The 18,666-nt window shown below is 43.0% G+C and overlaps 1 protein-coding gene across 15 annotated transcripts in view; it reads right to left on the minus strand.

Moving 5' to 3' along the window:
• The window catches only part of NFIA (nuclear factor I A), a 284,426-nt gene that overhangs the window by 88,108 nt on the left and 177,652 nt on the right, over window positions 1-18,666 (minus strand). For all 15 annotated transcript variants that reach the window (XR_005774321.1, XM_040408390.1, XM_040408397.1 and 12 more), the window contains exons 4-6: window positions 10,650-10,724; window positions 358-475; window positions 41-168 (exon numbers count right to left, since the gene is read on the minus strand). Coding sequence is in view for 14 of the 15 variants with exons in the window: in XM_040408390.1 (XP_040264324.1) it covers window positions 41-168; window positions 358-475; window positions 10,650-10,724 (321 nt within the window). In the remaining variant the exon portion in view is untranslated. The remainder of the gene's footprint in view (window positions 1-40; window positions 169-357; window positions 476-10,649; window positions 10,725-18,666) is intronic.

An 18,666-nucleotide genomic window follows, 5' to 3' on the forward strand; every position in this document is an offset into this window, starting at 1 on the left:
ATAGTTCTCCTGCAAACACCATCATTTTGCATGCCATTACCTGGTTCCACATCATGCCACCCGCTTGACTGACTGCCGCTCCCTGGTGAACGACCCTGGTTCGGGTAAAATGGCTCCTCGCCAGGACTGTCCATCTCATCCTCGACAGATTTGAGGCGCTTCGTAGAACTTGCGGAGAAGAAGGAAAAGGGACAATGAAGGAAGACAGAACCCACACAATGTTTCTACAATTACAAAGTCATACAGTGAACATTACATAGCAAGAAAAGAGCGCCACCTAGGGGAAAGACTGGCATAAAAAAAAGAATTAAAAAAAGAAGGAAGCATATGGTGAATGACTCCACCAGTCATAGTTACCTGGTAGAAGACGTGCTGGGCAACGATCTTCTCATTGCACCTGGGCTCATACTGTAGTATGAAGAGCTGTCCAATTCTGACATGGGGAAATTAGGACCCGTTCCTGCTGCTATGGGTGCTGCAAAACAAGGAAAGAAAGGGCGATGAGCTGTGGGCGAAACCACTGGGCTCCATGGACATCATGAAACTAAGGGCACAGTATGGCGGTGGACAGTCATACTCATCATCCTCACATAGGAATTAGTGACATCACTGGTCCTTTGTGCAGCATTTACTTAGAGGTCATGGTTCAGGTGCAATTTGACGCTTTTTGCCCCCCCCCCCCACCCCAAGAATATATTACCCCGGTATCTTCTCATGTGGCAGACAAGACATATTTTTTTTAGATGAGCGTCGGCAGCTTCTGGATTGCGTTACCAATTACTTCTTATTGGATGCATCTGTGACTAGTGGTAGGATCTTCCTGCGGACGCAGATGTCTGCCCCTGCGGACCGCACACTTTACCGCGGCAAATAAATCTGCCCCGAAATGTTTTTTGAAACTCCATTTTAAATACCAAGTTAGATAGATGAACACGTATAGCCCTGACACAACAGCCTCATACGGGATCATAGGTCACCGCCTCCCATAAGATCAGTACATTCTTCTGAAATACTCTGTGCTGCTGGGGACCCTCCGTCCTTCTCCTCACATCATCCTCCTGCCTTGGTCACATGAGGTGCTGGCTTATTTATTATCCAGGTCATGTCTCAAGGCCTATTTATAAGGGTTGAACACCGACTTATAGGAAAGCTGCCTTACATCTGGCGGCATCAGAGGCGGAGCTTGCTATGAGCTCATTTGCATCCCTTTCTTCCCAGAATTCCAGAGGAGCGTGTACGGCCTGTAAGTCTCCTCAAGCTGATCGTACCCCTTAAGACCTCTGCTTACTAACATCATATGAGACCAGAGGTCACTGTCCCCCACAAGATCAATACACTTTTCTTAAATACTCTGTGCTGCTGGGATACCCTATGTACCTTCCAGTGTTATTTCTATTCTCATTATCACATCATCCTGTCCATACAGGCTCACAGGTCACTGCCTCCTTCAAGATCAGTACATTGTTCTTATGAAATACTCTGTGCTGCTGTGGGGGTCCTGGTCGCCATCTACTTGCATCCCTCCTCCACACTGCTCTGTCCTCACTAACATGAGGGGACAGGTCACTGCCTCTTCCAAGATCAGCACACTCCTCCCCTGCTGCTGGCATCACTGGCTAAACTGCATATTACAGTGCCCAACCTTATTACAAAAGAGGGGCCCCACAGACAAGCAGAACAGGAAAGCTGATGATAGAAGGTCCCATGTCCAGTAATCCGGTACACGGCAGAGGCGCCACGCCTGACTCCTCCACGTCTTCATAGGGAAGCTTGTCCCAGTGCTGCTGTCGACCCTTACAAGACTTTCTTTTCTCTGCCGACCTCGACAGCACAAGGTGAGTGGGACCAGTATGTGCCCCCCTCCCCAGATGCACCAAGTGGTACTGGTGGCAGCATGTGCGCTGTGTGTGCATTTGACCGGATAATATCTGGACATGTCTATAATCAGGACTCAGAGAAAACGGCAGAACCGAGGACTTCCCTGGGAAGAAAAGTCTCAGTAATTGATGTAAAAGACGTGGACAGCGAGGAGCCCCCCGCAGATAGCCGGCCGCACCGCAGCTCCGAGAAATGACCACATTGCAGTCAGGAGGGGAAATCAATCACTGCGCATCGCTGCAGTATCACAGCCGCACTACTCCCAACAGACGCCCATCGTCCTTCTCCATCAGAGCCGCCCGACCTGTCAGCTATAGAAGAAACTCAGCTGCACTTCTACAAACTGAAGTCAGATCATAAACTATATCTAATATCTATTTATCATCTATTTAATATCTATTATCTATCTCATATCTAATATCTAATATCTATCTACCTATCCGTCTACCATGATGTCACACGCTCTTCAGACATTGCAAAACTCAACACTCAGCATGCGGGGAATGCCAAGAGTTATGGCTTTCCACCAGCCACAGTTACTATATTTGGACTCCAGTGGCACTGGGGCCCTCAGGGGCCAGGTTGGGATTTCGCCCTCACTCACAGACAAAGGCAGAGCATTGGAAGCTGAGGGTAAGTCCTTATGGGACAAAAGTGCTTAGATTTTAGCTGCAGATTTGCACAGGAGTCTGGAGCTCCTTCACACACTGCAGAACCTGCCCGGGAGCGAGGATTTTAAATTCCGCATCATGTAGATCTCGATTGTGGATTTTTCTGCAGATCCATGCAGCGCATGGACCCAACATCACAGGAACGTTCTCAGATCTCTGCCCCATGTACGCTCACCCCATACATCTAGAACGTCAGACTCTCCAGTTCGCCCGGCTTAATGGGAGTTGCAGTCTTGCATTGCTGGAGCCACAGTTCTGATCCATTTACTGGCAGAAGTCGCGCAGCCGCTCACGCGGTCCTAGAAATTTAAGGGCGAACACGAGCGCTGATCACTATAATCTGATTTTCATGTACTATTTGGGAAATTTATTGGAAGAGAACGGGCTAAATCCAATAAATAAAAGCGGCCAGATGGTGTTTTCATTCCCTGGAATGCCGCAAAGTTTGATTTACCAACATTTAGTGAAAAGTAAAATAAAACGTCTCTATAAAATGATAAGACTGCAAGAGTAACCCCCATAAATACTCCCGTCTAATGTATTCACCCTCCACCAGACGCCGCATTAGCAAGAAACATTATCTGCCGCTAATAAACTTTCTTTATGGACCGAGGAAGTAGTAGAAGAAGAAGATCCAAGAGCGGACTACTACCCCTGCTGGACTCAGCGCTGCGCAGGCGACAATGGGACGTGTCATTGTCACAATGTACCAGTCACCAACACACAGAGAATACGGCAAATCTGAGTGATATTATTTCATCCACAGACCCTGCTGTGTAGATAGATGAATAGATAGGAGAGATAGATAGATAAAAGATAGATAGATATGAGATAGATAGATAGATAGATAGATAGATAGATAGATATAGATGATAGATAGATAGATAGATAGATAGATAGATAGATAGATAGATATGAGATAGATAGATAGATAGATAGATAGATAGATATGAGATAGATAGATATGAGATAGATAGATAGATAGATAGGAGACAGATAGATAGATAGATAGATAGATAGATAATAGATATATAGATAGATAGATAGATAATAGATAGATAGATAGATAGATAGATAGATAATAGATAGATAGATAGATATATAGATAGATAGATAGGAGACAGATAGATAGATAGATAGATAGATAGATAGGAGACAGATAATAGATAGATAGATAGATAGATAGATAGATAGATAGAAGATAGATAGATATGAGATAGATAGATAGATAGATAGATAATAGATATATAGATAGATAGATAGATAATAGATAGATAATAGATAGATAGATAGATAGATAGATAGATAGATAGATAGATAATAGATATATAGATAGATGATAAATAGATAGATAATAGATAGATAATAGATAGATAATAGATAGATAATAGATATATAGATAGATAGATAGATAGGAGACAGATAGATAGATAGATAGATAGATAGATAGATAGATAGAATACAGATAGATAGATAGATAGATAGATAGATAGATAGATAGATATGAGATAGATAGATAATAGATAGATAGATAATAGATAGATAGATAGATAGATAGATAGATAGGAGACAGATAGATAGATAGATAGATAGATAGATAGATAGATAGATAGATAGATATGAGATAGATAGATAATAGATAGATAGATAATAGATAGATAGATAGATAGATAGATAGATAGATAGATAGATAGATAGATAGATAGGAGACAGATAATAGATAGATAGATAGATAGATAGATAGATAGATAGATAGATAGATAGATAGATAGATAGATGGACTTCTTGGTCTGACTCACTTCACGCAGAGGATATGAAACGCGCGGCTCGCACTCCGGGATGACTGGTGCGGGTTTCTATTGACCGTCTCATTATGCTGACTTCCATTTATAAACATGGATAAACCACTAAGTTTATGGAGACTTTTTGTGCAGCTTTAATAGGATATTGATCGAGAGCGCGCTTTGAGTGGACTGCCATTGAATTGTGTAATGGCGTACAAAAGGCAAGGTCACAGCGACTGCTCATTCTCGGGCCGCAGGCTATTTTTTATTATAATCTTTTTCTTCCCTCTAATATCCCGGCACAAATCGCTTTCTCTCTGGAGAAGCAGAGCTCAGCACAGGGTGCAGTGTGGGAGACCAGCGTCAGATGAACCAGGCAAACCGACGACACTGCCAGAGGGCCCAATGGGCACAGGGGACCCAGAGCGGGTGGGAAACCAAGCTGGGCTGGGGTAGAAGGGGGACACGAGAAAGGTACCTTCCCAGACGCACTCAATCACATGGGCATGGGAACAGGACTATATAGGGCATAGGCAGATATTTTTTCTATGGATTGGGACATAAGCGGTGCCAGATGTAATAGCAGCTGCTTATCACTGGGGGAAAAAAAAAATAATTGGACTGGCAAAAATTCCCATTTTACCTGACATCTACCATTCCAAAGAGATTACATCACCAGTGGATCCCATGAAAAAGATCTATAGACAAGAATCTAACGTCAATCAATGAAAAATCAGATCAAGACTCTGGACTCCAAAATGATACATTTGACCTGCACTGATACATTGTAACAAACTGGACAGGATATAGATTTGTACTTCTCACAGAGGGCTGACTGTCCAGACTGGATATATTTGCAACAAACCTTCAGCTGTTGAAAACATTAGGAACAGGTTTTCACCTTGTGACTGTAAACAACGAATGTCCCCATTTACTGACAGCGAGCAGAGATCTTGAAAACAGTGAGGAATGAAAACCCATTGGGGCACAATTATCAAGCTCGCCTGGTTTTGGCCATAAAATTAGACGGGCGGATTTCATTCGGCTCTTTCTTTTGCCGAGCACTTAAAGGTGGCACAGCCGTTGATGAATTAGACTCGGGGTACTGTTATTAGTCTGCCCTCTGGTGGTTGTTTTTCAGTACCGCAGGTTCATAGTCACTTAGACTGGTCTAAATTATTTGCGCATGGAAAAAGTCGCATCTTTGCGGAGAAAAGTCGCATGTCTACAGGAAAGTGTGCAAAAAGTTCCACTTCAACTGCAAACATATGAAGACAAGTCTGCCAGCCCTGGGGGGGGGGGGAGTAGAAATTAGACTGCTTTTTGGGACAAGTTCAGGTGCAAAAAAAAGGAGCACCCACGTAAATAGGTCGGGAAAAAGTTAGAAAACTAAATGAAAATAGTCGAATGAGGCGAGAAAGCCTCCAGAACAGGCGCAATAAAATAAGGGTTTAGTAAACGTGCCCCTGTAGGCGAGAGCGTTCTTTTATTTTGGCCACCAGGTGTCGCTGTGTTATTGCTCCCTCTATGGATGGACACATGGATGGCGGCATGCACCTTACTAGAGTAGTGGGTGGCCTGGAAGGAGGAAGAGAGTCAGAATTTGCCGACCTTTGTAGCACATGTGAGTCATATCTGAGACATTGCTGACTCATTAGTGAAATGCAGCAACAAAGAAAAGACGTTTAAATAAAAACCAACTGTTCTCGGTGGAGCTTGTCCTGACATGACCGCAAATCCCTGCCCCAAACGGCTGGGTTATATTATCTGCAGTGGCGCTATCTCACCTGCACCCCGTGGATATCATACCTGGCACTAAATATGGGGAGGGGGTTCATTCCAGGGTCGGCTGTTTAGAGAGCCCCTCGAACCCAGGACCCCCGTGCTGACCACTGATCCACCATGTACCAGCGATCACCAATGCCCTTTACTTCTGTGGGGTGGTGGCGGGGGACTAAAAACCACTGCGGACAACACAACGGCGATCACAGTGGTTGTCACCAGAATTCTTGTATTTTTGGGGACTTTTTTTGAGAATTCTAAGGTTATGTTCACATTTGGAGGAGATGTTGCAGATTTTATTTTGAGGGGGAATCACCTACAATGACCTGTGCTGCAGATTTAAAGGATATGGCCGTACGAGCGGCGCATTAGTGTCCCAATCGGAGCAGTGTGACACCATTGACAATCATCATAAAAAAAAAAATCGCAATGTAGTGGTTTCTTTTTTTAGCACGCGACACGTCGCCAGTGTAGCCCTAGCCTAGACCTGCCACGGATCCACAAAAATCTGCATCAAATTTGAACGTGGATGTCACCCTCTGCCTCAGGGTTCATGCACGTGAACGCATTTTCTTTCCGTGTCCGTTCCGTATACGGAACCGTTCATTTCAATGGGTCCGCAAAAAATAAATAAAAGGAAGTTACTCCGTGCGCATTCCGTTTCCGTATGTCCGTATTTCCATTCCACCAAAAAATAGAACATGTCCTATTATGGTCCGCATTACGGATAAGGATAGGACTGTTCTATTGGGGGCGGCTGTTCCGTTCTGCAAAATACATACGGTCGTGTGCAGGAGCTGATATGCAGCACAATTAAAACTGCTGGATATTTGCAGATTCGATTCCGGAAATTTTCTGCAGAACACGGAAGAGATTTGTTAAAATCCTCTGCTGCTAACATACATGCCGCAGATCGTCTGCAGCACATATGCCACGTGTGGCCGCGCCCCAAATCTGCAGCGTTACAATTTGCTCAACCGTTTTCCGTTTTTTGTTTTGTTTGTTTTTTACTTTGCAAAGCACACACAGCCAAATCTGAGCTTTGTTTTTTCTCCCCATTGACTTCAATGCAAAATTGCACAATCAAATAAAAAGTAAAAAGCGCATAAACCCCTGTGCACTCATTACAGGGGGTAACTCAGTTTCTTTAAAGTGCAAAAGTGGTGCTGTACTCTACCCAGCTAATGCCCCGGCATACCTTCTCTGCCCGCTGTGTGTACAGGGCTGGCTACATACCCAGTATTTTATATATGGGGCCCCTCTGTATAGGGTTGATTTTAGGTTTAGAATAGCAGAGCCAACCTACCCGCCTGCCATGCAGGAAGTAACAGTCCCCCAACAGCATTGCCTTCGATACTGTTCTAGGCCATATTCCCAGCCCATGCTGGTACTTATAGTCCCCCAATTGCAGCGGTAGAGACTTGGCCATTCTAATTCCTCGCTGCCTCTTAACCTCTTAGTATGCCAGTCACACGGGCGTAATCCGCACAATGTAATGCATTTCCCTTTTAGGGACTTGTGTTTTATGGACGGCTCGGAGGAGCGGAGATTAGTTTTGGGACCCAGTATTTATACCTGGGGATGAGGTCACACGCTGCCTCCTATCTGCCTCTCTTGCTGCCCGGCTCACACTGTAAATTTTCAAGCAATTATACAAATTGACTTTATACGACATTTGCAGAGGTCACGGCGCAGCACATACAGCGCTGGAACTTCCTGGAGCCGTATCAATGGATGCTGGAGATGGGGGGGGCGCAATGAATGAAGCGCCAAACTCCTGCACTGATGTCAAGGTACGTCACTGTCTCTTTAAATGCAGCATCACTTGTAGCAACATAAACCAATACAATGTATAAACACAAAACAAAGAAAGAACTTGGTTACTTAAAAAGTTACAGTTTAAAGGGAAAGCGACCCCGAATTGTGTTTTGTAAATTCTTCTAATTCTAAGAGATCCTGGGTGATACCAAAGTGAGACATGACAATGCCCATTGGGGGTTGTCATTCATCTTTCTATAGAACCCAAATAGCGTATAAATCTCCTTTGTTATGTGGAGCTGCACACCATGTGTAAGTGTCAGTCTTTCCTATTTCAGTGGTTCTGTTCATGAATCAGCAAGTTCAGGATGAACAGTGCTTCAGGGATATTGCTGCAAATAAATCCTGCAGCTCTCTGTGCGCTATACCCCAACTTTCCGCAGACCCTGCAAGCTTCCTCATGCATTTGCTTTCACAGTTTGTACCAGTTTATTTCTCCACACCCTTTTCAGCAGTCGTATATTTTTGAGACTACAGTCCAGATATTGGGAAACTACAACTCCCAGCATGCTCTAACAGACATACTGCATGCAGAAGGTGCTACTTTGTTTCTATCGCCTTCACTAGGATGGGTTTGCAACAGATGCAGCGCACAGGGCACGCTGGGAGTTGTTGTTTTATTCCTGGCCATTGTGTGGATAAGTACGGCAATATTATATAAACCAATTTTATGTGTATTTATGCAGCATTTCCATAAATATGACGAATGTCTGTAAAAAATCTGTGCCATTTCACAGACAAAAAACTAACCATTTTTTATAGAAGTGTCCCAGTTTAAAGATATTCTTGGAAAAATTGTTTTCCTTATAAATCCAGTGACTTCCCCCAACTTTTAGAGTCTCCATGGGGCTATTTCACTACGATCCACGCAAAAAAACTAAATGTATACTATATGATATTTTTTACAATGGAAGTCAACATATGGACCTGGACGCTTATATGGTGGCATTAGTCAGAGCTTTCTGCCCGAGGGATATGCTGGACGGGTCTCTCCGAGGATTTGCTGGGTGATGTGAACAGAGCCTTACAAATCCTATAAGGAGCGTGCAGGGGGTTTGTGTCATTTACTGAGACAAGGACTCCGCTTCCTACACTCAGACAGAATGCAATGATCGCTCCTCTAATCTATCGACCAAGATGCTGAGAGTTACTACGCCTCCTAATTCCTTCTGCTTAGTGAATATTGACAGGCGGTAATGATCACGCTGTGCGGTGTCATTCATATGGACGCCATCCGCATCCTCTAAAAGGTCAGCCCCAGACCCCTGTGTCCGCAGACGGACGACACGCCTGAGCCTCTGCGCGTTAGGTCATAGATTGTGTACAGCGATGCACGCAACGCTTCACATATACTTGCTGGGTATGCAGAAAGGGTTCGTACACTTTTGCAACCCATTGTGCCAACGTTTCAAAAAAAAAAGAAAATAAAGCAGATACGCGAATACTGTTGGCACAATAGTGACCAACTGCTGTGAAGACCAATGTGTTTCCATGGCTACAGACTACAAATAAACCCTGTGTAGTCTGATTCTGCAGTCACTTCCTCTACTCTCTGTCTGGACCAGTATCCAGTGCTGGCATTAAAGATAACTGACTTAGGCCTCATGCACACGACAGTTGTTTTTTGCGTCCGCAAATTGTGCGTCCGCAAAAAAAAAAAGGATGCGTCATCCGTTTTTTTGGGAGGATCCGTTTTTCCCCCACAGATCCCTTGTAATAAATGCCTATCCTTGTCCGCAAATGTGAAAAAAAGTAGGACATGCACTATTTTTTTGCTGAAGGGAAACACGGACAACGGCCGCGGAACACAAACGGATGAAGTATCAGCATTTTTTTGCTGACCCATTGAAATGAATGGGTCCTCATCCTATCTGCAAAAAAAAACCGGAACGGAGGCCGTGTGCATGAGGCCTTAGTTGCCCTTAGCAACCAATCCGATTCTGAGTTACATTTTTTGGAGCTCCTTTATAAAAATTGAAAGGTGGACTCTGATTGGTTGCTAAGGGCAACTAAACCAGTTTTCCTTTACACCAGTTTTGATAACTCTCCCCCGCTGTTTCTTCCTACAACTTGTTATATTGAACTTGTTACATTGTTTCTACCCTACTATTTGTTGCACTGAAGTTGCTATATTGCTCTTATGCATACAACTTGCTACATTGTTTCCACTTTTTATATTTAAAAAAAGAGTTTTCCAAGATTTTAATACTGATGTCCTATCCGCTGGATCAGTGAGGGTCCGACATCCAGGATCCCAGTCGATCAGCTGTTTGAGACGGCACCGGCGCTCCTGTGAGCGCTGCGCCACCTTGCAGCGCCGTACATTGCGTAGTGGCCGCGCTTGGTATTGCACTCAGCCCCATTCACTTCTATGAGGCTGAGCTGCTCCTAGGTCACGTGACCGATGAACGTGTCATCACTGGCCTAGGGAAAACCGAGGGAAGGCCACGCTACTGTGAGCGCCGCGGCCTTCTCAAACAGCTGATTGACAGGGGGTCCCGGGTGTCAAATCCCCACCGATCAGATACTGATGACCAGGGGATAGGTCATCACTTTAGTATTAAAATCTTGGAACTTGCTACATTGTTTCTACCTACAGCTTGCTACTTAGTATTCCACCAGGAGTGAAACATGCATAAATAATGGCGATCCGCTGCCTCCGCATGCACCAACCCTTGCTCACACACTGCGGGGAGGGGGGGAGGGGGGTACTTACTTTGCGACACTCTGACAAGTTCTGTAACACTGAAAACACCTGAAGTCACAAAGCTGTCTTGGAAGCCCAAATGTCCTGCAAAAGAAAAGTGCAAAAGCAGCAATTAATATTTAAATACACCGCCTGTTATCTTCCAGCACAACCTCATTGATTTTTATAAATGGACAAACACCATAAACAGCGCTCGGCTGAGTTATTGTGCGGTCTGGGTTTTCAGAAGATTCGAAAAGGGATAAAATATCTGCACCTGGACGGTTCCTTAATGCACAAGCAACTTAACAGGAAATGTGGAACAGACAAAGTTTTAATAACACGTTACCCTGGATAACCCTGAGTGACTGGTAACACATGGGAGATCAGCACCGAGGTATCCCCCCCCCCTCCAGGAGTGAGCACTGAGATCCTTGATAGATTTAAAGCCCTTCTATTAAGTAACATCTGATTGGGATTATCTCGAAACGCGTTCCAACCAAACAAAATCGTGAGATCCCAGTCTGAGGTTACATAAGGGAAATCTCACTGCAACAGCTGCTGAACAGTCAGCGAGGCTACCAGGCACCAACATCGCGTCTATAACGGATCCTGCGCCCCCCACCCTTATTCTGGGGGTGTTGTCCATATACCCCATTATCACATATTCACTTCATAAGAGAGCGCCAACGTCCTGCATGAGCCAGAGAGCTGCTAATAAATGACAGGTGTACCTGGTGCATCCATTCAATTGAAGGAATGCATGCAATACTACCTCACTCCTGTAGTGGTCGCTGCCAGAAAAAAATGAGCAGCAAATAAACCAGGAAGAACAGTGAGTGCAGCTCTGGAGTATAATACAAGATGTAACTCAGGATCAGTAATGTATGTACACAGTGAATGCACCAGCAGAATAGTGAGTGCAGCTCTGGAGTATAATACAGGATGTAACTCAGGATCAGTACAGGATAAGTAATGTATGTACACAGTGACTGCACCAGCAGAATAGTGAGTGCAGCTCTGGAGTATAATACAGGATGTAACTCAGGATCAGTACAGGATAAGTAATGTATGTACACAGTGACTGCACCAGCAGAATAGTGAGTGCAGCTCTGGAGTATAATACAGGATGTAACTCAGGATCAGTACAGGATAAGTAATGTATGTACACAGTGACTCCACCAGCAGAATAGTGAGTGCAGCTCTGGAGTATAATACAGGATGTAACTCAGGATCAGTACAGGATAAGTAATGTAATGTATGTACACAGTGACTGAACCAGCAGAATAGTGAGTGCAGCTCTGGAGTATAATACAGGATGTAACTCAGGATCAGTACAGGATAAGTAATGTATGTACACAGTGACTCCACCAGCAGAATAGTGAGTGCAGCTCTGGAGTATAATACAGGATGTAACTCAGGATCAGTACAGGATAAGTAATGTATGTACACAATGACTGCACAAGCAGAATAGTGAGTGCAGCTCTGGAGTATAATACAGGATGTAACTCAGGATCAGTACAGGATAAGTAATGTATGTACACAGTGACTCCACCAGCAGAATAGTGAGTGCAGCTCTGGAGTATAATACAGGATGTAACTCAGGATCAGTACAGGATAAGTAATGTAATGTATCTATGAAATAACTCTGTATTTTATGTAGATGGATTCTATAAACCCTACTGTGATCAGAGGTGGACATGCCCTTTAAATAATTATAATAGTCTTGATAGGGTGATGACCGACAACATGTTCTTCACATAATATTTTGTGATCTTGACTGCACAAGTAGAACGCACCATCTTCTTACCATCAGGGCAGACGTCTATTGTGTAGCTTCTAAGACAACCCAAATCCAGTACAAAATGTATTCAAGAAATCCCAGGAAAGCACAAAAAAAAAAATTGTCTTCCCGCAAGAAAGGGGAATGAATTATCCCATCCAGAGCATGTCGTGTTCCTACAATGACGGAACAGTTTTAAGACTTTAAATTCATGTAATACAATTCTTGGCTGGATCTCTCCTGATGAAAAGGCAGAATGGCGGTTATTGAAGAAAAGAGAAAAGGGGGCAATATTTGACAACTGAAATCAGCATAACCTTTTCAGAGCGGCAGTCATGGATGACTGTCCTCTGACCCCGAGAGATTATGTGGGGATTTCAATAACAACAGCTGGAAGTGGCGATGTATGAATAGAAACCTCCGTTCTGCGGCCTCCTACAAAGGGCTCGACAATCCCAGGCCAGATCCCCATGTTCACTGGAAAGTGTTTCCCGGTCCTGGCTTAATAGAGTGTGATAATGGGAGTGGAGCTCGCCCGGCTCTGCAGAAGTGCAGAGGAGTTTGCAATGGATTGCTGCTGAGGATCGGCCCTATATGAAGGACATACTGGATATTTGTGGAAAGTGGAGGACATGGAGAAATACAGAGCCACAATCTTCAATCCAAACGCAACTGGGGGTGGTGATAAATTCCGGAGGTACCATCGGCCACTGGTGTAGACTGTGATTGGATTGGACAGGAGATCCAGAGATGCCACTAAACCCAACTTCATTCTACTCCAGATCCATTCAGTGGGATTGTCCACGATGGCCAGAAGATACAACGAGACTATAGATTGTATAGTATAGTAATTTACCGCCAACCCATTAACGCTATATTGAGACATCCCATAATACCCTATGGAAAAAGTTTTGTGTCTGGTGGCATCAAGTGCGCGCCCAATATCTCTCGGAGCCAGGCAGAAAAATGTTGCATGACGCATTTTGCAGTCCAACTATGACCAACAGGACATATGGACCGAGGATGAATTTATGTTGCAGCCCCTTTAAGAAAATACTATCCCCGCCTCTTGCAAGGCTGCACTCTTCGCAATGTAAATGATGTCATCTCCCACAACAACCAATCAGAAATAGTCTGCCCCCAGTCTTGGTCCAATGCGCAGAATATTCGCCACATTCACTGACAATCCTCCAAGAGGTTAAAGTGAAATACCAGAAACTTGCAAGTTAAAAAAAAAAAAACCTAATAAATTTTGCCAGCAACACAAGCTGACGAGGGACTAATGATGCACATTAACGAGCCCGAAATTCCCAGTTCAATCTGAATTTCATTTCCCCTGTTTATGCAAACAGCACAATCTCACAAAACCTAAACGAAGCCAGAAGAACGGGATCTAGGGGAGTCACGTGGGAAGGGAGTGTAGAATCCCGCCATACACACCGGATGAAGCCACTGGGTCAATGGGACCAGACGATCACCTGATCTGTATGGGGGCCTCCCGACTCTCAACTACTGGCAGATAAGTAGGAGAGAAGGATCAGGCAGCAGGAGTTCAACATGCTTGATCCTCTAGTTATTAGAGAAGATAAGTTCCTGTCCCGGGTCTGGAGGGGACCAAGAAGGGTCTGGAAGGGGACCAAGAGGGGTCTGGAGGGGACCAAGAGAGGTCTGGAGGGGTCCAAGAGGGGTCTGCAGGGGACCAAGAGGGGTCTGGAGGGGACCAAGAGGGGTCTGGAGGGGACCAAGAGGGGTCTGGAGGGGACCAAAAGGGGTCTGGAGGGGACCAAGAGGGGTCTGCAGGGGACCAAGAGGGGCCTGGAGGGGACCAAGAGGGGTCTGCAGGGGACCAAGAGGGGTCTGGAGGGGACCAAGAGGGGCCTGGAGGGGACCAAGAGGGGCCTGGAGGGGACCAAGAGGGGTCTGCAGGGGACCAAGAGGGGTCTGTAGGGGACCAAGAGGGGTCTGCAGGGGACCAAGAGAGGTCTGGAGGGGACCAAGAGGGGTCTGGAGGGGACCAAGAGGGGTCTGGAGGGGACCAAGAGGGGTCTGGAGGGGACCAAGAGGGGTCTGGAGGGGACCAAGAGGGGTCTGGAGGGGACCTAGAGGGGTCTGGAGGGGACCAAGAGGGGTCTGCAGGGGACCAAGAGGGGTCTGGAGGGGACCAAGAGGGGTCTGGAGGGGACCAAGAGGGGTCTGGAGGGGACCAAGAGGGGTCTGGAGGGGAGCAAGAGGGGACTGGAGGGGACCAAGAGGGGTCTGGAGGGGACCAAGAGGGGTCTGGAGGGGACCAAGAGGGGTCTGGAGGGGACCAAGAGGGGTCCGGAGGAGACAGAGGTGTCTGACAGCAGCTTTCTCCCCAAGCAGGGAGTGAAAAGCCAGACCCCCATCCCCATATTATGTGGAGATTCAGTGCTTTTACTTTATTTTACCCATTTTCTGTCCCACATGGGGCGTCTTTTACGTTTCTATATCCAATAGCTTACATTGAAATTTGCCGCATCACCTCTCATTGCCCCGAGGCCCATCAGATTGTTACAGGAGTTCCGTTATTATGGAATCTAATTGTGAGTGTCGTCTTTTGCTTTTCAATAGTCCAGCACTTCTGATAATCTGGCACATTGGCGGCCCTGGCGATGCGAAATTATCTAGATTTAACAATATTCTGCGAGTCGATCATGTTCTGTAACTTCTTTGCCTATATACTCCTACTAGAGAAACAGGCTGCATGCTTCCAAAGACGGCGCCTGTCCTCAGGTTGTGTTTGGTATTGTAGTTCATCTACATTCAGTTCGATGGAGCCGAGCTGCAATGCCAGACATACCCTATGTGCAGAAGTGGCGCTGTCTCTAGGGGAAAGCGGCCATGTTTTTCTAATTCCGCACACTCCCTTTAAGTACTTTCCATTACAGAAGAGTAAAACTAATGAACTGTTGGGAGTAATTACTATTTTACCACTATATCTGTCTCTTCCAGACAAGTGGATTGGCCAGGGTTTGGCTCCCAGGATCTTCAATGCTCAGAGTTTAGATTTGCTTTAAGTGTAAAGCCAAGTGTGTGCTGCCAAACAAGTGCCAATTATAATGTTTGGAAGAGGAAAATGGAAAAAGTGTGAAGACTTAGTGCAGAAAATCATTCTAGCAGCAGAAAAACTAGAAGGTTACAGTGAAGGCTTTGGACGGGGTCACTCATTAAATCACAGTGACTGCTGCACTACACAATATTGGCTTTTAATAGCATTGCTGCAAGAGTCGTGCCCGGGCTCTCCAAAACTGATAGATTTGTGTAAAGCCTCTAAATTGCAGAATTAAACCGAGAGGATATACAGAAAAATAATGTAAATAGCTGCAAAAATCCAGCAGGGTGAGGACGGATGTAAGAGGTCACTGGGGAGCGGACAACGAAGAACTGGGACATTCTTTTCCACGGTAATGGCAGAATACCATTAGAGTCAATGCATGCTGGAGGAGCTGACACAAAAAATATCAACTGAAAGATTTGTAGCAAGTTATAATCTTCTGAGCTGTACAAATCTGCCTGGTTACTTAAAGAAAAATACTTGTCAAAGCTATAGGATCATAAAATAGTACTGCCTCCAATGTACAAAATTATGGCAGCATGGTGGCTCAGTGGTTAGCACTGGTGCCTTGCAGCGTTGGGGTCCTAGGATCGAATTCAACCAAAGACAACACAGAGTTTGTACTTCCCTTGTTTGTGTGGATTTCTTATAGGTACTCCAAAGACATACTGAAGAAAACATGCAATGATTATGTCTGTCTATAATACTGCTCCTATGTACAAGAATATAACTACTATAATACTGCTCCTATGTACAGGAATATAACTGCTATAATACTGCTCCTATGTATAAGAATATAACTACTATAATACTGCTCCTATGTACAAGAATATAACTCCTATAATACTGCTCCTATGTACAAGAATATAACTACTATAATACTGCTTCTATGTACAAGAATATAACTGCTATAATACTGCTCCTATGTACAAGAATATAACTACTATAATACTGCTCCTATGTACAAGAATATAACTACTATAATACTGCCTCCTATGTACAAGAATATAACTTCTATAATACTGCTTCCTATGTACAAGAATATAACTACTATAATACCGCCTCCTATGTACAAGAATATAACTACTATAATACTGCCTCATATGTACAAGACTATATCTACTATAATACTGCTCCTATGTACAAGAATATAACTACTATAATACTGCCTCCTATGTACAAGAATATAACTACTATAATAATGCTCCTATGTACAAGAATATAACTACTATAATACTGCTCCTATGTACAAGAATATAACTACTATAATATTGCTCCTATGTACAAGAATATAACTACTATAATACTGCCTCCTATGTACAAGAATATAACTACTATAATACTGCTCCTATGTACAAGAATATAACTACTATAATACTGCCTCCTATGTACAAGAATATAACTACTATAATACTGCTCCTATGTACAAGAATATAACTACTATAATACTGCCTCCTATGTACAAGAATATAACTACTATAATACTGCCTCCTATGTACAAGAATATAACTACTATAATACTGCTCCTATGTACAAGAATATAACTACTATAATACTGCTCCTATGTACAAGAATATAACTACTATAATACTGCTCCTATGTACAAGAATATAACTACTATAATACTGCCTCTTATGTACAAGAATATAACTACTATAATACTGCTCCTATGTACAAGAATATAACTACTATAATACTGCTCCTATGTACAAGAATATAACTACTATAATACTGCCTCCTATGATAATACTGCTTCTATGTACAAGAATATAACTACTATAATACTACCTCCTATGTACAAGAATATAACTACAATAATACTGCCTCCTATGTACAAGAATATACCTACTATAATACTGCCTCCTATGTACAAGAATATAACTACTATATTACTGCTCCTATGTACAAGAATATAACTACTATAATACTGCTCCTATGTACAAGAATATAACTACTATAATACTGCTCCTATGTACAAGAATATAACTACTATAATACTGCTCCTATGTACAAGAATATAACTACTATAATACTGCCTCCTATGTACAAGAATATAACTACTATAATACTGCTCCTATGTACAAGAATATAACTACTATAATACTGCTCCTATGTACAAGAATATAACTACTATAATACTGCTCCTATGTACAAGAATATAACTACTATAATACTGCTCCTATGTACAAGAATATAACTACTATAATACTGCCTCCTATGTACAAGAATATAACTACTTTAATACTGCCTCCTATGTACAAGAATATAACTACTATAATACTGCTCCTATGTACAAGAATATAACTACTATAATACTGCTCCTATGTACAAGAATATAACTACTATAATACTGCCTCTTATGTACAAGAATATAACTACTATAATACTGCTCCTATGTACAAGAATATAACTACTATAATACTGCTCCTATGTACAAGAATATAACTACTATAATACTGCCTCCTATGATAATACTGCTTCTATGTACAAGAATATAACTACTATAATACTACCTCCTATGTACAAGAATATAACTACTATAATACTGCCTCCTATGTACAAGAATATAACTACTATAATACTGCTCCTATGTACAAGAATAGAACTACTATAATACTGCTCCTATGTACAAGAATATAACTACTATAATACTGCTCCTATGTACAAGAATATAACTACTATAATACTGCTCCTATGTACAAGAATATAACTACTATAATACTGCTCCTATGTACAGGAATATAACTACTATAATACTGCTCCTATGTACAAGAATATAACTACTATAATACTACCTCCTATGTACAAGAATATAACTACTATAATACTCCTCCTATGTACAAGAATATAACTACTATAATACTTCTCCTATGTACAAGAGTATAACTACTATAATACTGCTCCTATATACAAGAATATAACTACTATAATACTGCTCCTATGTACAAGAATATAACTACTATAATACTGCTCCTATCTACAAGAATATAACAGCTATAATACTGCTCCTATGTACAAGAATATAACTACTATAATACTGCCTCTTATGTACAAGAATATAACTACTATAATACTGCTCCTATGTACAAGAATATAACTACTATAATACTGCTCCTATGTACAAGAATATAACTACTATAATACTGCCTCCTATGATAATACTGCTTCTATGTACAAGAATATAACTA

Source organism: Bufo bufo, chromosome 9, assembly GCF_905171765.1.
Source record: "Bufo bufo chromosome 9, aBufBuf1.1, whole genome shotgun sequence".
NCBI classification, from domain to species: Eukaryota; Metazoa; Chordata; class Amphibia; order Anura; family Bufonidae; genus Bufo; species Bufo bufo.